The 21,275-nt window shown below is 31.0% G+C and overlaps 3 protein-coding genes across 3 annotated transcripts; 2 read left to right on the forward strand and 1 right to left on the reverse strand.

Annotated features, from left to right (window-relative positions):
• The first annotated feature begins 1,194 nt into the window (after nt 1-1,194).
• LOC123689285 lies at nt 1,195-2,593 on the forward strand. Its single transcript, XM_045628688.1, has 4 exons — nt 1,195-1,410; nt 1,807-1,884; nt 2,093-2,237; nt 2,409-2,593. The coding sequence occupies exons 1-4, from the start codon at nt 1,195-1,197 to the stop codon at nt 2,591-2,593; spliced, it is 624 nt and encodes a 207-aa protein (XP_045484644.1).
• A 1,406-nt stretch (nt 2,594-3,999) lies between these two features.
• LOC110992478 (uncharacterized oxidoreductase TM_0325-like) lies at nt 4,000-4,851 on the reverse strand. The gene has a single exon (XM_022258319.2). The coding sequence runs from the start codon at nt 4,796-4,798 to the stop codon at nt 4,037-4,039; it is 762 nt and encodes a 253-aa protein (XP_022114011.2). The 5' UTR covers nt 4,799-4,851; the 3' UTR covers nt 4,000-4,036.
• Nucleotides 4,852-8,824: 3,973 nt separating this feature from the next.
• Nucleotides 8,825-10,008, forward strand: LOC123689295. Its single transcript, XM_045628713.1, has 3 exons — nt 8,825-8,890; nt 8,966-9,110; nt 9,836-10,008. The coding sequence occupies exons 1-3, from the start codon at nt 8,825-8,827 to the stop codon at nt 10,006-10,008; spliced, it is 384 nt and encodes a 127-aa protein (XP_045484669.1).
• Nucleotides 10,009-21,275: the final 11,267 nt, after the last annotated feature.

Genomic DNA, 21,275 nt, shown 5'->3' on the forward strand with positions numbered 1-21,275 from the left:
TGATGAAATATGTAAAAATGTTTGACATGCATTATCAACAGCTATTGAGGCCCCTGGTCTTACATATCTAACATATGTATATTAGCTTTAACACAAGACACACCTTAAACTAAAAGCAAGGTGACTTATTATAGAATAGGTATTACTCTACAAGATGTTAGCTTAATTTTTTTTGTGTCAAGCAATGAAAATATATATATATATAATTGGTTGCTTCTATAATAGATATAGTTCAATCACTCATTATGTAGTTTGGACTCAATTCCATCTAACTGTGAGATTTAGGTAATATCATCGTTGTAAGTAGGAATAATTCAATAGGCAATCTAAACTGAATCTCCGGGCATTCGAACTCTCTCTAGTAATTTTTTGCTGTTGGTAGTAATTTAGTGCTTTCCTAAATATTTTTTTATACGTATAACAGTACAAATAATGTTACTTTTGAATATATTACATCCTTATTTAAATAAATTTCCAATGCTCGATATGGTGAAGAGCCTAATAAATATATTGGATCATAAAATATTTTCTTTCATTTATAGCTTATCAGACTGTTGTATTTTGCGATTTCATAGTAATTTTTACATGGACTTCGAAAGTTTCCCTTTGATTAAAACGCTCTTGCGCTTAACTACAAATTTATGTACCTATCAATAGTCTATATCAAATTGGTTTACTACGTCGAATTACTTTTATTCAAGTAATTAACACATGCGATCGATTATTTTGCTTTAGTATCGAACACTCATTCATCGAATCCAGTGTTTTTACGAAATGTTTTTAAAGTTTAATTCAAGTGTTTTTTTCAGCACATTTATGTATTTTCGATTACTGTTTGGCCATTTTTTTGATTCTACATCGAATATCATTCGACTCTCGAGAAAACTTTATTGTATATCATTTGGCGCAGTAATGATATATAATTGTATTTATTTCGCCGAAAAAAACCCACTAATGCCTTTATTTTATCTGCCAATTGGGTTTCTTGTAAATTTTACTCTGTCCATGTTTTTTGAAGACTTAATTATCGAGGCCATAACTTCAGTCGCAGATTGTAGGTTCCAAGGAACATTGTCTTATCGAATTATAACTTATATTGTTATTCAAATTTCAACAATTATTGCAACAGTTCTATTGAAAAACTCTTTTAGTTCGACATATTACATAATTCACTCGTTTGTGATTAATATATCTATGGTGTTGGCAACTATACCGAATATACTCTTTTTCGATGTAACATATGAACGTATGAAATCATTAAGGCTGGCATTCGAAAGTACAAATCTGAATATAAGTGTTATTGGAAAGAATCAAATACAACACAAAATATTTAACGTTAAGTCTACCTTCAGTGCCTATAAGGAATTGTTAAACCTATGTAATAAAACCAGCAAGCAAATGCAAATTGGGGTATGTCAAGTATTTTTTTCGACTTATCTTAATATATATAAATCTCCTATCACGATGTTTGTCCGCGTTGGACTCCTAAACTACTTAACCGATTTTAAATTATATTGGCACACCGTGAGCAGTCTGGTCCAACTTAAGAGATAGGATTGATCTTTAATTATAGTCGCAATTTCATTTTATTGCAAATTATTTGTTTATTATTTGATACAATTCTACCCGATGGCGCTGTGTTAAAAGTACCAAAGTTTCACATATGTTCTTCTACCGTTTCCTTTGAATAGTTTACTACTATGTAAGATAACAAAAACCTAAGCCTAACACAGTAACGCTTGGCCGAGTCTGCTAGTTATATACTGAAAGTAAATTGTATGTATTTACTTATTATACTGATTTCAGATATTGGGTATTCTGATAGCTAACTACCCGAACATTGTCCTGTTTCTTTATCAAGTAATTATAGTTTACTACGAAAAGGTGAGATACTTGAACTAATTGTTCGTGTTAATTTTCTTTCGTACTCCACCGTATGATATGCACACAAATCGACAAAAGACATTCGGAAGGCGTGCCTAGTCAAACAATCATATTAATTTTCCAAATTATTATTATTAAAACATGTAATAAACTTACATGATAAAATAATTTAACCTTTTATTTTAATAACCATGTTAAATCATTACAGAAATGGTGGATGATAATTCAAATAATCCTACAAATTGTGAACACATTGACATTATTGTTCACTCCTGCAATTTTATCTGAATTGATTAATATGGAATATGAAAAAATATGCGACGTGTTAAATAGAAAAATAGCGGCTTGTAATGGTAAGAAAATATTAACACCTGTATTATTGAGAATTATTATCAAACGAAGCAAATTTATGTATATTAATTTAAGTATCTTTTTCAATTTTGTTTTTAATATATTTGCTTAAATTTATCGTCTTGAAAATCGCACACTTTAATATGAAAAGTATAATTTTATTTGTTTTACAGACGCATCTTTGAGAGAAGTAAAACAAAGAGCCTACGAGTACATAAAGTTGCGCCCATACAAATTCTTCATTGTTCGAGCGGTTCCTCTCGATGTATCAATGCCTCTTAGCTTCATCAGTTTTTGTATAGGCCATCTTATCGTTATCTTACAAAACAAAAATAGCAATAATGAATTAGTCAATTAGCATCCAACAATTTATACACAGGCTGGATCATGAATTGTAGCACGTCTTCGTATATTCTTATCTTGTTATCGTATGATCACAGATTTTATAATCAAGAATAATTCATTAATTTTTAACTCGATGATTACTGCACTATGCTTGTAGTAGCAAGGGAGCTGGCGAGCTAAATATCTATATGCTTATGTAGGCATACTTTTTTAATAGCGATAATTATAGGATAAGGAGTATTTAGAACCACGTCTGCTCACCAAGGTAGAGTTGTATTGTCATTTAAAACCCCCTTAAAAATTGAAAAAAGGCAGACATCTAGGACTCTTACCTTTTACTTATGAATTGTTAAAACTGTTTTATAATAGAAAAAAATATATATATACCATACACTCTTGGCCGAACTGCAGTGTCTGTTTAAAACCCGACGAAGGACCGCAGAAAAATTGTCTGCCACGTTCACTGCCTTTGGTCATTTGCTCGTCGATTAATGTACATTTCTTATGAAAAAAATATAAATTAGGCAGATACCCAGACCACTCAAATTCGAAAGCAGATCATTTGAGTTTTACCCATTTTTTTTTCGGATTAAATATTGTGTTCGCAGGTCAATAAAATTTCAAAACAAACAAAACATTGTCATACGAATAATCGCATTAATCAGACATAAGTTTTCAGTGATTCACTTCATCTAAATGTAATGGTTTAAGTCAGTAAGTAAAATGTCTGCCTTTTTTTGTATTCAACGGGTCCTCATAAATCGAATGGACGCAATTATAGCAAATCATTAAGTAGAGCTTTTTTTCATTATTTACATCTTTTTCTGTGATAATGCAGAGACTGGGATAGACTTTATAGATATTCTTCGTTATCTTTATGGTAAAATGGTAAATGGTAATTTGATTTAGTATCTAAAAATGTTTTACATATTAAAACCCCTGTTGCTTAAAATTGCAAGAATATATGACTTTAATTCACTAAATTTGTTTGTCTTGTTCCGAACTTGAATTCTTAATACGAAATACGAACATGTCATATTATATATATATATACTTAAATGCTCGCTAGGTATAGGTAACACGTAAGAACATCTATAGTCAAAACAAATAAGGTCCGACCATGACCATACTGATAACATTCATATCAGTTTGTAAACAGTAAATTCTAATCAATATTTCATTATAATATCGTTGAAGAAGTATGATATGTTACAAACTAAATGTACTTTAAATTCGTGTCTTCCTAAAGCAGAACAATAACCCCATGTCTAGAAGTACATAATTCTTGAAGGGTTTGGTAAAAGGGAACACATACTATCAGTGATCAGATGGACTACGAACTCTTTGTATTTTTTTTAAACTCATTATTACGTTTTATACCATAAAACCATCGTGTCACAGTTTTTAAATAAAGAACAGTGAAACTTCTTTTATTTTTATTTTTGCAACATACATACTAAACCAAAAGTTTTCCACCATCCACAGGGTAGCAACAGCCCGTTATGCTTTTTGCTTTATCACTTGCAAGAAAACTGACCAATGTGGCAACATCGTATGCTTCAGTTAGTCTTTTCAACGGTGTGGATGCCATAACATCCTCAGTAAATTTGTCTGCTTTATCACTTTCAGGAAAGAGAATATTCAATATATTCGTTTTCACTAAACCTGGATTTACAGCATTCACTCGAACTCCATGTGGAGCCAAATCTAAGGCAACACATTTAGTTAACATATCTAAAGCAGCCTTCGACAGGCAGTACTCGGTCATATCACTGAATGGTTTACTACTAGCAATGCTGGATATGTTAACAATAGATCCTTTAGTTGCTATGAGATAGGGAGCAGCGAGGAATGTTAATTGATATACTGATCTTAAATTAACTGACATAATTTTGTCATATATATCTAGGCTTTTATCTTTAATTCCTCCGATCAAAGATATTCCAGCATTGTTAATAAGTACATCTAGTCTTGCGAAATGGTTTACTGTTTCTTTAAGAATTCTTTCTACGTCACCTTCCTTTGACATATCAGCAACAATTTGTATGGGTTTTACACCTTTCTCTTTTTCACAAAGTGCAGCAACACTTTCTAAGTTCTGAACATTTCTTCCCACCAAAGCTAGTTTTGCAGATTGCTTTGCGAAGTGCAATGCTATTTCAGCTCCAATTCCAGAACTCGCACCAGTAATCAAAACTACTTTATTTTCGAAATACATTTTAAAAAATAAGTTTAAACGTCTTATCTAAATGATTGCCTTAACGAGAGAGAAGTATATAATATGAATTCTTATATTTTATTGAAGACGTGATAAATAACAATAACATAAAATGATAAGTATTCGTAATTAGTCATTAACGATGCAGATTTTTTAGTAAGTATTTCATATAGCATGGAAATGTTATAATAAAAATTTGGCAAAATAAATAAATTGCTTAACATGTTTTTCTAACTAAAATTCATTATTATAAAAATATATTGCTTACTTACATCTTATTGCTGTATTTTTCACTTTATAGACAGATTAAATAAATATCTTAGATGATAGACTGTATAATATACGTAAAATATAAGGAAAATAACATAATTTTGCGATACAATTCTGTCTTGATATATGAAGAGTTTTTTGTTCTGCATAAACGTGATGCAAGGATTAAGAATATAAAGCCAATTATGGATATGGTACTATGTTATTATAAATGGACATAGTTTTTCTAGGGTGTATGTTGATAAATATCTAAGAAGAGAATTTATAATACCAGTAAATGGTATTTTCGATACAGAAGATTTGAGACCACATAGTTGGCGTAGTATTTTTAATAGTTTAACTATCTATCTGTTTATAATTTCGATTTGCTTGATTCTTTTGCGTAAAATTGTGATAAAGTTATTGATGCATTATGACGTGTTTATCTGATATATTTTCGATCTAACACGTACTTATAAAAAATTCTGATAACTATAATAAAAAACTGAAAGAGAAAAATTCTACACCCGGCGAAAAAAATTATTATTCCAAAAATAAACCGATCGACAAACCCTTTGACTCTAAAATTTTTATCGAACGAAACATGTGACTGCCCCATTATAACGACAATTTAAACAAATATATTTCATACAGTTTTATATATGCACACAAAAAAAATTGTAAAACTTTTTTCTGTACATATATAAAAAAAATGTTATATTGACATTTTTATTTCCATTACATTCGCTACTCGTAGTTAAATTGAATCGAGTGTGCAAATGTGATGAGAACCATTACGATTTCATTTGAGCGGCGGGTGTCGATTGATAGCTATCATTTGTCTCCTTTATCCTTATTTTGCTTACACCTCTATTGTCTCTGCAAAATGCTGTAGAATATAATAATGCTTATAATATTGGTTACTTGTTATTTATATGGGAACAAATAAAGAAGATATATACATGATGAGTCTTAATAAGGTACAAGGTATATATATATACTAAAAATTCTTCAAAACCTTATGAATCACACATACATAATGAAAGTTATAGAAACGCATCACTCAATATTTACAATTTGTTCTTCCATTTCGGGCGCATCGCGGCGCACTGGCAGGGTCGCCATAGGGAATCAAGTAAACAAGACCATCTCGTATCGTCTATAATTCCAACTTAATAATTAGAGTACATTTCTCTTATAGACTAAATCGTACATATACGTATGTTACAGGTTTCTTATTTTATACTGACACCATATATCTAACTGGAAATATACAATTCAAAATTGCTTGGATCTTTATAAAATTTTGTGTTTTTTAAAGGAATTATCGTACACTACAAAATACTATGGTTAATAATTTGATTCGCTTGACCAGTCGATAATCCATATAGGTTACAGGTGGAGCAACAATGTGAACATTCATAAAAAAATACTCACCTCGTTCCCATCTTCGTTTTTTAATGTCGGTCAAAAATAACCCGAATAGCTTTTACTTAAATTTATTTATATATTTACAGCATACATGCCAAACAATAATAATAGACTAACTTAAAATACTCACAATATTTTTACAAAAAAATGAAAACATCTTGCACTTATATCTCAGTCTTCCCAAACCTCTCACAAATATATTATGCAGGTCTGGTGCAGAACTGAGGAAATGATTGACCAGCGAGATCATAAGCAGAATCTGTGACTACTGGCGAAGGACGCTTCGGGAGCTCGACTCAGACATCAGGGCATGCCTCCGGGATCTGAAGTCTTAGTGCAAAGAAGATTGCCGATTGCTATCTGCGTCGTTCAAATGATTCATAGCCTTGTGCCCCGAAAATGCAGATACAAGAAGGGGTAATAGAGTTATTTGAGACTGCAACATTGCCGTAACAACCGTTTTTATACGTTTTCCAGCTTATAAATTCATTCATAGGGCATCCATAATAATGAATTTGACTCAACTCCTAACTAGCCTCTGTCTGAAGGTTCGTTAGAATTAAGCATAATGCGGTATCAGTCAGTGAACGAATGTATTCGCGAAAGAAAGACTAGGGACAAAGATTTCTCCTAAATCTCTATCGGTATTTACCCTACTGATTACCTTGCTACCAATTTTGTAAGTATCGATGATATTATATAGGAGCTAGAAAAAGAAATCCAATTACACTTTTTAATATTAAATAAGAGTGTATATTCACTCTAAGTATACTGTGTACATTCTAATTTATATACCATAGAAACTACGAAAAATAGTCGATATTTAATCCTTTTATGTCATATCATTATCGGCTAATGTGATTGACAATAACACAGCAGGCTTGTATTTGAATACTTTTTGATAATGCCTAAATAAATGTTGGGGAGAGATGTATTTGTCTCTAGTTTTTTATTCAATATTTCAATTACAGTTATCTCGTTTATAATAAGTGTAGTCTTTACTATATAGTTCATTTTATGACTTGATTTCAATTTGATAAAGCAAAAATCATTTTGCAAAGTATATTAATTAATATAATTATAACACATTAGGAAATTTGTTCCTGATTAATTAGCTATTGGAACCGCATGAAATTTTTATTGGTAATTGCCAGACCATCCTGTGAAAACGTAATAAAACTATTGCATGTTACGAGTGTAACTGACGGTTTGGTGTACCTACAGAACCACTCGTGTGTACTTTCAAACATAGAAAAGGTCGTACAATTCAACAATTTTGTTGACATTACTTTAAAAGAAATGTTGGCGTACAAGGAGAAAAACAAAAGTCAATCAAAACTTCTTAATTGTATAATGTACCTCCGTTTTTTATACGGGTTTTACTACAATTCTCAGTCCTCTAAATTTAAAGAATTTTGTAAGAGATGCTACTGTGTAACACTCATCATTGCTTTGTGCATATTAGACCCCAAGTCAATGAATATTTTTCCCCTGCAAACTATAGCTTTTGCAAAACTTTTATTTTATGAAAAAATACTCTTATCTTTCTTCTATGAGAAAAGGATTGTCAATTTCTTTGCATCCGTATTTAGAATTGATAATATATTAGGATTTGAGTCCGTATTGATTTCTAGACAAGTGAGTGGTGTTTTTATACTCTTACTACTTATTTCTATATTTACATCGTGTCTGACTACCATCCAATATACATTTAACCCATTTTCTGGTATCCTTATAATATTTCTTTTAAACGATCTACCTAAAATACTTGTGTTTTCCATAACATACGATCGATTTAAAGAGCTCAGGAAGTGTCTAAGTTGTAAATATATTGAGCTTAATGTTATCAAAAGGGATCAAATTCCATACAAAATTATTCATATAAGAAAATTTGTAGAAGTGTATAACAGTCTTTTAAACAATATTCATGAAGCGCGTAAAGAGTTAGAAGTCGGGGTAAGTTAATGTTGTCTTTACTTTACATCCGTATAATATTTAAATAAACCATATTTAGTTTAAATAATCGCGAATTTATTACACTTTTGAAATGACTGCTGTGTTTATTTACGTCTTAAAATGTATCTGGTTAAAATAACAACATATTTTAATATATAATATCACTGTCAATTCATAAATGATTTTAATTAACTTCTTGGAACCAAACTTATAAGGGTTTAATATTAGATAGTAGTCCGTAGTGCCTTACAATGATTTCGATCAGATTTTACATTTACAAGCCGATTGTATTTATTTTGTTACATAACCTCAATTCCAAATTAATATAAAAATCAATACGATGAAATAATTATTCTATAAACATATTTTCTTTCAATTCAGATATCCAGCATGCTGCTATACTATCCACAAATAATCATTTTGTCATCGAATATGATAAAGACATATAATCATGAAGTAAGTTTAACCATACAGTAACAACGACCGCACCAAATTGGCCATACATCTCTAAACCATTAATTATTTTTCTAGATTCTACCGACATTTTGTATAAACCTATTGATCACAGCCAGTATATTTTTTCTGATTTTTATACCAGGAATTTTCTCAGAGTTGATACTTTATGAATACAAAAATATTATTAAGATTTTAATGAAGCAACGTATAAGATGTGAAGGTAAACTGTTCTTTTTTCTCTGTGTACTTGTATTCCCTATGATAGAAGAAATAAAGCCACAGGCATAAGAGACTTAAATGTAAACTTATATGTAAAAATCCTCATAATATAGATGGGTAAATCTCATCATTGTTGAGTATATAAAACATGCAACATTGAATAAGAATAAACATGAACTACAACTTGCCTACAAAAGGCCACTTCTACGTTTATAAGGAGAATTAAAGGTGATACTTCTTGAAATACTGTTTTGAACAAGCGGAATACTTTTGATTAACCTGCAACTGCTATATTACGCTCTTTTATAAGAACCTAATCTTTTATAAATATAAAAGTAATTTAGAAAAATATACTGATTACTACCTGATAACATTAATTACCTAGATATTAATTTTATTTACTTTACTAACTTTGGTTGAAGTTATTCTATTCCCTAAGCTATATTCTCTCGATATAACTCTAAGAGCATGTTTCACAATGTCCGGATAAGTTCCAAATCAGCTATTTATTACTTATTGGGAGGATAAAAAGTATTTTTGCGTTTCTTTACGGTCTAATAGGGCTACGAATTTAAACCCATGAGTTTGAATTCGTTAGTATAAATAATAATCATAAATAAATAATATACAACTCCAACAACATTATTGTTCTTTAAAATCAGTCAATTAATTATTATTATTATTATTATTTTTAATCGTAACATTTTTCTCACTTATATATTTCAGACGAATCACTTCGTATGGAGATGCAACATGCGTTGGACTACATTATAATGCGACCTTATAAATTCAATTTATTTGGCGCGATTCCCCTTAAACTCTCATTACCTCTTACTTTAGCAAGTTTATTGGCAAATGACCTTGTGGTGGTCATACAGTTTACCAAAGTTTTAAAATAAAAGATCAATATGCAATGATTATTATAGTAACATTTATCGTTTTTGGATAATTCAAAACACCGCGTAATCATCCCCTTTTCATGTCTTTAATTATTTCCTATAACTATAAATATATGTATTGTCTTAGACAGGCACTATTTAGATGATATGAAAGCCTACGATACTGAGCGTAGTCGAAGCTTGAGAATAGTCCAACAATCATGGCTTCCAAGCGTTTCATTTACTTCATCAGAAATTAAGTAGTGCTACAGTAAAAGTTAAATTATCAACATAGGAATCATTAAAAAAATTAACATGTTGGTTGTTTATGTGGCTTTTTTATTCGTAGATTTTCTATTCGATAGCTTTTCCTTGTATAATATTCAGATAAGGCTTAATTATTACTAACCTAGTCAAGGTTCTATAATGTAATTGGAACGTACAACTGTGTATTGATTGTAAATTGTATTCGAACAGACACGGTAACTATAAGTCGAAATCATGTTTTTGATCAGAAATTTATCAGTAATAAATTGTATTCTAGCAATTCGTCTCTGTTTTGGACATTTTTGCGAATTGTTTACATCAAAACGGATTAACTTGATTTGCAAATACTATTGTATAGTATTTTATATGTACCAAATTTATTTTTTGTACAAATTTTCACTTCACGCATCTACTCATTTATACCTGCAAGTTACACTTGTTTGCTTAAAATCTACATCTAATGCACTCATTACATTATTTTTTAAGGAGTCATATTTTTTAAAATATTGTGCTGCTATTGCGACGATTGATAAAGTATTACGATTAAATGTAAAGAACACTTTTTATTCAATTGTTGTTTACGGAATGTCTATAATATTCTTCATCATATGTACCACTTCCGTATCTATATTCTATACTGAAAGTTTTTCCTTCGAGGCTTGCGCCATTATAGTATTCGACGTTTCTTTAATGCTTTCTTACATTGTTACTTCGTTGAGTTACGAAATGCTTTGGACTCGAATGAAATTATTGAAGGATTACGTTAAGCTTCACATTCTCAATGGTGATTTGAATTTGGAATCGAAGAGCTTTCACTTGAAACAGTTTACACATGTTTACAAAAGTCTTTTAGATGCCGTGAAAGATGCAAATACTGCTCTGAAAATATAGCTCAGTATATTCTCTCTATTATGCATTTTAACCACTTGAAGTTTATTTCGTAGAATAATTATAATGATATCTACTAGGATTAACCATTAGATGATTAATTCATTCGAACTGATTCCATTCGAGTACATAAAATTTACGCAAGTAAAATACATAATAAAATATATTGTTTTAGATGTTTATCGACACCATTTTTATATTCAGTACTATAGTCACTGAGACACATTTTCATATTATTGCCATTATTTCAGATGTGAGTATACATTTCTAAATTATATTCTTTTGTAACATTTAATGCACCAGCACTTTCTGACAGCATAAACAATTAGATTTATACTGTTCGTTCATAAAAACTAAATCGCCTCGGCTTCTCTTTTAACTAAATAGTGAAAAAACACAAAGCACTGCAGATGTGTATTGTATAATATTTTGATTACTCAAGATGTCATATGGAACATGGTGTAATGGTTGCAACTCCTTACAAACGTTGTGTAAAAGAAAAAACTAGGCGATTAAAAAGAGTGGCGGAGAGTTTATTGCCAGTTCTTCTCTTCCGTTCTACGCCCTTGATTTGAGAACTGGCAGTAAATGTAAAATTAGAAGCATTTCATGTATATTTCTTTTTTTGACGTTTATAAGTGTACATTATGTTACCTACATGAATAAATGATTTTTGTTTGTTTGTTTCATAAAATGCCATGTAACTTAGTGATTTATATTTTATGAACATGATATTCTGGTGTTTGATGTAAGATGTCTGTCACCTCTTTATATTAACTTAGATGTATTGATATCACATACTTTATTTGAGTTATATATGTAGTGTATTTCCTGATATTTTTCTTATCGTTCTAGGGGTTTCATTTGCATCTGATTCTGCCTATAATAATAGTTATAGCACATTTTTACCTAATTTTTCTGAGCATAATATTTTTAGAGTTGGTTCTAATAGTAGAGTGCCGTAAGGCATAAAAATGGTCATACCTCGGAACCCAGGGCCAGTCAATGAATCTGTATATCAAGTATGAGACTGCATTATTAAAACCTCAAATAAAAAAGTTAAAAAAAAAAAATTGACCGATCTCGATTTTCAACAATTTTTAACAACAATTTACTGAAAAATGAGAGGCGGAAGGGGGAAAAAGTGTTTATTGCGAAAAATTTAATTTTATTTGTAATAAATTATATGTGCAGAGTAACTTCAATGTTAATTTATTAGATTATCGTAAAAAATAAGTTACAAAAAAAATTTATCATTTACTATACACATTGTTACATCATTGTACATTATTGTCGTCGTCGTCGATCTCGTTGATATAGATTGTAGGTGAAGGATTAGTGCAGCTGTCACCATTGCATTCTAAGCAAGCTGCTTTTCCTGCACCCACAAGATGCTCCACATCCTGTTTTGCATGAGCAAAAAATAATTTTTAATAAAGATTCTGGAGCTGGTCGTTGCGTCATTGTTTGCGGTGTCAATATTCCGCATTCATATTTCCAGCCCCATTCTTCTGGTAATATTTCTCTTCCAAGCCATGTTTGAACTTGCAAAAATACTCTTTTAAAGTGTTCAAATGCGCTATCTGCAGTGGGTGGTAATGACGGCAGTTTAACGCAGGTATTTTTAGCAGTTGCTTTCAAAAAAGAGTTATATCTTAATGCATTAAGATCTTTTATTTTCTGGGGGGCACCGTATAAAGCAAGAGTGCATGTAACACCGATCTAAAAAATGTCATCAGTATTTTCGCATTCATTTTTGAAGACTGTCGCTTTTCAAAATTTTTTGCAAATACGTTTTTGCCACGTTGGAAAAGCTAAGCCAAGCTGATGTCGTGTCACACCCAGTGAATGCATGTAAGAACAGAATATGCTCTTTACACTTAGGTAATATTCTCTCTAAGCATTTGGAAGAGTACGTTTTTTGCGGTATTTTGCCTTTGGATGGTTTTCGAAAATAAATTTCTCGGTCTGTTGGTGAGAGAGCAGTCAATAAAACTAAAACATCTATATCTACTAAATCTAACACGCCTACAATTCTTTTATGAATATTGCGACAATATTCACTTTTGTCTTCACATATCAAACTTACTATATACTTTTCTTGAAATCAGTACTAGTGACGTAGCTGATTTGTTGTCTTAACGACTTGGACTTCCTTCTTTCCTTCATTTCATCCGCTTCTTTTTCACAAAAGAAGCACCTAGTTTTCCAATCAAAATCAATTGAAGTAGCTGTTCGAAGCTTTTTTTTAGGTGGAGAGCATGCAGATGTGGTGTCCTTTTTTTTTTAAATAAGAATTAATGCATCCTTTATTAATATATTTTTGTCTGCATACCGAATGCACGTAGACAAAGTCGCGAGTATTTATATACTGAGAAAGTCCATCCCCTCTTTCCGCAGATGCAGCTTTTAATGATGATATGCCTCTAGTGACTTTTATAATATCTCCTAGTTCAGAGCTTCTAGCTCTAACTAGATCCGATTTTATCACAAATGAGGCAATCATTGCTTGTACTATCAATACTGGATGGTTCACCCATTGCGACACGTGGCTGCAACAACAAATATTAGTAATATTAATAACTAACTTATATATCATAATTAATGATTTATATTATTAAATTCTACTATTATATTCTAACTTTTAACATCGATTTATTACAAAATATTCAAAACTATTTTCAAAAGCATGTAATATAAATGAAAAACAAATACTTACAACTACTTACATACATAACAATTTATGCCACTATTTTCAAAGTTTTTGAAACTCAGTAATGTTCAGTAATTAACTTTTATCACACTCACTGCACAATAATATAAACATTAATTTTTAATAAACAAAAATCTGAAATAAATATTTTTCGGAACGAAAACAACAGCTACGTATTAAGTCTAGCAAGTTACAACGTGTGCTATCCAGTATCCTGTGAGGGCCCGCCATGAACAATACCGAACAGCTGCTGTTATCCCCTCTATTCTCCAACCCGACCTTCATCGGTATATCTGCAGTCCCTAAAGATCCAAGATCAAGTTTTCAAGTTTGTAATAGTTGTTCTTTTTAAAATATGACTTTTGACTAATATAAATCAATGAAAACTCCAAAAAATTAATAATTGTTTATAATAATTTTTAAAAAATTGAGAGCGCGAAAAAATTTTTTTTTAACATTTTTCTATATACTATTAAAAACATATTTTCAAGGTTTATATTAAGATTCATTGACTGGCCCTGGATTCCGAGGTATAAACCTTACGGCGCTCTACTATAAAGGAATATGAGGAAATAAAAGGCTTGTTAGCTATGGAGTTAATAAGATGTAAAGGTAAATGACACATACTTTAATAATTATTTTAATCAATAGAATTAAATCTGAGTAATGTTGGCCTAGAAGATTCAGCGTGCTACTCTCATCCCTGAGGTCGTAGGTTCGATCCCCGGCTGTGCACCAATGGACTTTATTTCTAGGTGCGCATTTAACGTTCGCTCGACCGATGAAGGAGAACATTGTGAGGAAACCGACTTGCCTTAGCCCCATGCGTGAAGTGGGATAATTTAAATACTCAAGTTAAGGCCTTGTATTTAGATAGTAGTTAGCATACATAGTTTGATACCGGTGGTCTTGATGATACTATCTTGATGATCTTGATATAAGGGCTATACCTAAGCTATAACTAATTTGACACTAAAAAAATTACTAAACTTAAAAAAACATACCTGCCTCAAATGAGCGCACTCTTCAACTATCATACGTATAATACAGCAATTTGTATTTGCTACTCATATAGGTACAAAGAGACGATTTCTGTGTTACATTCTTGTCTATTGCTTAACCTGTCATTAACAAAAATATTTTTTTATTTTCAGATTCTGAATACCATGATCAAATTGCATTAACTATGGAATATTTAGAGATAAGGGCGCCTCGTTACTCCATATGGAGGATATTTCCCTTGGAAATATCACTTTTAACTGGTTTCGTTAACTGTTCTATCACCTACATAATAGTTTTATTATCTTTTAAGTATTAATAAGTGTTAAGACATAAAATCCATTGGGATATAGATTATTACGATATCTTGTATATTTACTAATTAATTTTCATGTTGTTTTATCGTTTCTTATTTATTCATTTATAAAGACACTCCTGCCCTAATCGGTGAACAATAAGTGAATGAAAATTACAGACGAATAAAAAAATCAAATGAAAGTAATTAATAAGAAAAATAAAATTACATAATAAATAATACAAGAAATTAACTAACTACTAGAGACACTAACAAATAATAGAATATTTGCCAGTTCACTCAACGGGCAATGAAAAAGTCCGTCTATGTATTTCGTTAACTAAATAAGTACACCGAATCTTATGTGCCCTTTTCAGAAGGTTAGTCATAGCTGTGGGCACATGAAGTAACGAAGGACGATGTCCCTTTCTGACGTTCCCATCATTTAGAAGCTAATGTACTAAAGTACTACCGAATTACTGTCCTTGCCATGTAACAATTTTATTAAGTACATTACAAGCGCGAATTCTCGGCGTACTCTTAGCTCGGTGTCGTATACATGAGTGGATAAAAAGCGTACATACCGTCCTAAGATACATGTGCCCCAAAAATTTATTTTGTAGGAGTATCATGTATATAGTAGCACGATTAAGATTATATAGGGAAGGGCTTTATCACATTAGAATACAATTTTATATTGAAGCACTTTACTTGACATTGTATAATCACTACATATTATAAAACAAAGTCGCTTTCTCTGTCCCTATGTCCCTTTGTATGCTTAAATCTTTGAAACTACGCAACGGATTTTGATGCGGTTTTTTTTAATAGATAGAGTGATTCAAGATGAAGAAGAAGTACTGTTATTTATGAGGTTTCTAATGTGATGTCGTAAATAATTACATTTTTTCCGCTTACATTGCAAACGCAGGTTGAACCCTACGAGTTTTATCAAAATAATGCACATTTTTATATACAACGTTCACAGATTTTCTGTAGTGTATTTAGTATCAGCATTGCACCCGTGCGAAGCCGGGGCGGGTCGCTAGTATTTTATAAAACGCCATGTAACTTTTCAGTAAATAACATGTAATCTATATTTCATGAGATTCAATTCCATCTGCGTCAAAACTACAAAATATTTCAGCGATATTTTTATACTACTCGTTTATGTGTTTATATACTAAAATGTACTTGTAAAATCTTGTGTGTACTTCAATTTTGCCATTCTAATAATAAAGTGTGTTCAGCGTGAAAAATTATTTTATTTAAGAATTAGTTTCTCCAAATAAGATATAGATGTCTTTTGGAAATTCCATCCCACAGCTCTTCCTTCATAGGCAATTCATTTAGGATTTCCGCCATTAGGCTGTGGAATAAGCTGCCTGAGTCTATACGATTGGCTTCCTCCCTATCATCTTTTAAAACTCTTCTATATAAATATTTCCTAACCTTATCATATCCTGATCAATCGTGACCTGTGTAATTCTTGTATCTCCTGTTCGTTTTGTAAATGTAATTCTCTATTTTCTTGAATTTGTAAGATTAGCTTTTTAGTTTTAGTTAGTTATTATAATATATATAGTTACTAATAGATTAAGGTTCTATATTTTAATATAAATTTATTTTGTTTTTTATATAACTTCTGCACTTCTTGCACCCATCATTTTTTTATTTATTTCTATTCTTACTAGAGTTGCCTGGAAGAGATCGCTTGTTAGCGATAAGGCCGCCCGTTGTATCCCTTGTAATTTATATATTTTGTGTTATTTGTATTTCTTTAGCAACGAAGTGTAAATAAATAAATAAATAAATAATTTAATTTCTTTTTGACGTGACAACGTCTTATAATTCGATGGAGCCGGCTGTACGCCCGAAAAAACATGACGCATTCAGACTTTTTTAAAGATGCTATTTCGTGATTTACGAAATGATGACCCAAACAATGACACTACCAAATTGGCCTTACATATTCTTGCAATGTAACCATTTTACGCAATTAAAATTATTTAATCATCTGAAAAACTAATATTTTACCGTCAAGGGGATGGTCGAACAATTTAAGTGAAAGTATTTATGACTTTTTAGCTTCAAACTTTTATACATGTATGTATGACTTATGTTTATACCAGGAATATTATCAAAGTTGATATTTTATCAATATAAAAATACTGTTATGATTTTAATAAACTTATAAGATGTGAAGATAAACAATAGTTTTTATTACCTCTCTACTTGTAATAATAATAATCATAATAATGATAGCCTGTATTCAGATACATTTTTTTTTATAGAACAGGGGGCAAACGGGCAGGATGCTCACCTGATGTTAAGTGATACCGCTGCCCATTTAAACAAATTTCCATTTTAATCCTCTTCTAGTGTATCCGTGTGCCCTTTTTTGTCAAAGGCCTCCTCCAAATATAGCCATTCCTCTCTGCACTGTGCCACTCTCTGCCATGTTGCCTGCTGTTTCTTTAATGTGGTCAATCCACCTTCTGAGTTGTCTCCCTCTTTTGCGTTTGCTTAAACCTTACTTGGGCACCAGTTAAGCAGTTTTTTACTCCACTTTTCTGTACTAATTTTTTTACATGTACTCACTATTAAAGAAAAAATAAAGCCACATGAATAAGAAACTTAAATTTGATAAACTCTCATAGTATATATTGGTTAATTGTAACACTGTTATTTTATTTTAAGTTTTTTTAAGAACATGCAACATTGAATAAGAATAAACGTCAATAGCCAACACAATGGATACGATATTCCACTACTACTCTAGAATGGGTGTTATTGGCAATACCCTCATCTCCTTTAAATACTCTTTTGAGCAGGCGGAACACTTCTGGTTAAACTGCAACGTCTCGTGTCTCGCTACGCTCTTTTCTTAATGGTGTCTAAGTTGTATCGGTTCGGAAATGGAACGGCAGCTGGCTTCATAAACTCTTAATTTATAATAAACATAAAATTAATAGTTAACTGAATTTAGAATACCTGATATATTATATGTTTCCCGAAGTGTACAAATATAACTCAAAAACTTGTGAATCAATTTTAGCTATATTATGTCGATATAACTTTAACATTTATAAAATATAGGCCACGTGCTTGGATGCCCTAATACCAATAATAATGACATTCAGATAAGACTCAATGATTACTTACCTAGTGAAGGTTCTATAATGATGTTGGAATGTAGAAATAGAATTGAGTATTGATTGTAAATTGCATACGAGCAGACACTGTATAAGTTGAAATCATGTTTTCGTTCAGAAATGTATCAGTAATTAATTGTATTTTAGCAATTCGTCTCTGTTTCGGACATTTTTGCGAATTGTCCACCTCGAAACGTATAAACTTCATTTGCAAATACTATTGTGTAATATTTAATGCATACCAAATTTATTTTTTGTACAATAATTCAGTTTTCTCATCTACTTCTCGTTTTCTATCCTTACAAGCTACATTTATATTCTTCAAAGCTATAGCTAATGCGCTCATTACGTTTTATTTTAAAGAGTCTTATTTTTTTAAATATTGTGCAGTTGTTGAGACGATGGATAACGTGTTACGATTTAATGTAAAGTACACTATTTATTCCATTGTTGTTTGCGTAATGTCTACAATGTGCCCGATTATAAGCGCCATTTTCATATTTAAAATTTTGAGTGTAAGTGTTTTATTTAAAGTTGGCTCATATTTATTATCCGATATTTCTATATTGCTTGGTTACATTGTAACTTTGATGAGTTACGAAATGTTTTGGATTCGAATGAAATTATTAAAGGATTACGTTGAGCAATACATTCTCAATGGTGATTTGAATTTGGAATCGAAGAACTTTCACTTGAAACAGTTTACACATGCTTACAAAAGTCTTTTAGATGCGGTGAAAGATGCGAATGCTGCTCTGAAAGTAAAGGTCAGTATATTCGCTCTATTATGCATTTCAACCTTTAGTAGTTGTTTATTTCGTAGAATTATTGTATGATATCTCAGGACTGTCTATTAAAAGTTTGATTATAATACATATAATATATAGTAATTTGTATGTATGACCGCTCCGGCGCCGCGCCGTCAATCGTGTGGACGTACTACTATAGTGATTCCTATATGGCTAAAATTATTTGCTTCGAATCTGCGACACATACTTACATTATATTTCTGGTTTTATATTATTAAGTTAAGTAAAATAATATTAAATAGTATGTACTTACATAACAATGAAATATACATATTTTTAGATGTTTACCGACATAATTTTTATATTCACCAAGACGGTCTCTGAGACTCATTATCATATTGTTGCCTTCATTACAAATGTGAGTATACATAGTTATATCGTTTTGTCACATTTAACGCACAAGCAGTTGACAGCTTAAACAATTACATTTATGTGTATCCAATTTTTCTAGGGGTTTTCTACCGGTATGTTTATGCCTATAGTAACAATTTCAGCACATTTTAACCTCATTTTTCTGAGCATAATATTTTTAGAGTTGGTTGTGAAGGAATACGAGCAAATAAAAGGCATGGTAGCTACGGAGTTACTAAGATGTAAAGGTAAATCACCATTATTTAAACCACCATATTTCAATTTCAAAGCCTTTATTACAACTAATACAAGAGAAGTTCACAAAAATATATATGTATATATTTTATTTTATTTTATTTATTTAAGTATTCCTACAGCTAATACATTAAACAATAACCAAACAATTACATTACACACAAAAGCCAAAACGGAATACACATATAAACAGAAACATAACATAACAGTTTTACAAAGCACAGAATCGAGATGGTAAATCAAAACATATATTCAACATGAAACAACAAACAAAGCCATTATTGGTAAAAGTTACCTGAATTTTTTAAAATATTTTTTTAAGAATTTTTTAGTTACATTAAATATATCGATTTGCTGGTAATTTATGTTGTAATCTGTAGGTATGCGATACATAACCGAGTTTCGTAAATAGTTGGTCTTAGAACGAGGAATCTCGAATAATTGGATTTGCCTTGTATTGGGTGATGAAGGGGTCTTAAATAGTAAAAGCGATAACAAGTCAGGGCAGTCAATAAAACCATTGCAAATAGCATGTAAAAATATAAGGTCGCATTGTTTACGTCTACATTCAAGGGATTCAATACCAAAGTACTTGCAGGAATCCAAGTAGCTACTAAACTTTTGGAAATCCTTAAAACTTAAAAACTTAAGGAACTTTTTTTGAATGTTTTCTATTGCTTCAATGTATTTCTTGTAACTGGGGGACCAAACAGTGCTTGCATATTCTAGTGTACTCCTAACAAAAGCAAAGTATAGACATTTTATACAATTTATGTTATTGAAAGATTTGCATACACGTTTAACGAAGCCAAGTTGTTTATATGCTTTTTCTGTCATATTATCTATATGATTAGAGAAACACATTTTATCATCTATTAGTATCCCCAAGTCTCTAACTAAATTCACTTCTTTAATTGTTGTATCTCTTAATTTATAACAAAATTGTATTTTCTTATGTTTGCGAGTAAAAGTAATTTTACTACATTTTCCAATATTCAAAGAAAGTTTATTTTTTCTGTAATAGTTTTCCAATCTACTAAGATCCTGCTGAAGCTGAACACAGTTATCCATAGATTTAATTTTTAGAAATATTTTTTTGTCGTCTGCAAACATGAGAAATTGTGAATACTTGAAACAACTTTTTATATCATATAGATAAGCGTTGAATAACAACGGACCCAGTATGGACCCTTGAGGTACACCAGATGTCACATTTATAAATGTGCTCTTATGCCCCCCCGTAACTACCGCCTGCCTTCTATTGGTTACATATGATTTGATCCACCTGTATAGATCTCCACGAATTCCTAGCGCTAATAACTTATGGAGGAGAATGACATGATCGACCCGATCGAAAGCTTTTTCGAAGTCCGTATAAATAGCATCTACTTGTTCTCCTTCGTCCATTCCCTTTAATATATACTCGGTAAAAACAGTCAGGTTGCTGACAGTTGACCGATTTTTCGTAAAACCATGCTGCTGTTGTGGTAGTTGTCTTAGGATAAGGGGACTTAACGTTTTACTAACTAATTTTTCAAATAATTTGCCAAATGAAT

The sequence above is a fragment of the Pieris rapae genome, chromosome 6 (genome assembly GCF_905147795.1).
Source record: "Pieris rapae chromosome 6, ilPieRapa1.1, whole genome shotgun sequence".
NCBI classification, from domain to species: Eukaryota; Metazoa; Arthropoda; class Insecta; order Lepidoptera; family Pieridae; genus Pieris; species Pieris rapae.

Bases quoted from the DNA above. Each gene is read 5' to 3' on its own strand.
- LOC123689285 (XM_045628688.1), top strand. From the start codon at position 1,195: ATGGTGTTGGCAACTATACCGAATATACTCTTTTTCGATGTAACATAT. The intron at 1,411-1,806 runs GTATGTCAAGTA...TACTGATTTCAG, and splicing joins GCAAGCAAATGCAAATTGGG to ATATTGGGTATTCTGATAGC. The intron at 2,238-2,408 runs GTAAGAAAATAT...TTTGTTTTACAG, and splicing joins AAAAATAGCGGCTTGTAATG to ACGCATCTTTGAGAGAAGTA.
- LOC110992478 (XM_022258319.2), bottom strand. From the start codon at position 4,798: ATGTATTTCGAAAATAAAGTAGTTTTGATTACTGGTGCGAGTTCTGGA.
- LOC123689295 (XM_045628713.1), top strand. From the start codon at position 8,825: ATGCTGCTATACTATCCACAAATAATCATTTTGTCATCGAATATGATA. The intron at 8,891-8,965 runs GTAAGTTTAACC...TTATTTTTCTAG, and splicing joins TAAAGACATATAATCATGAA to ATTCTACCGACATTTTGTAT. The intron at 9,111-9,835 runs GTAAACTGTTCT...TATATATTTCAG, and splicing joins GCAACGTATAAGATGTGAAG to ACGAATCACTTCGTATGGAG.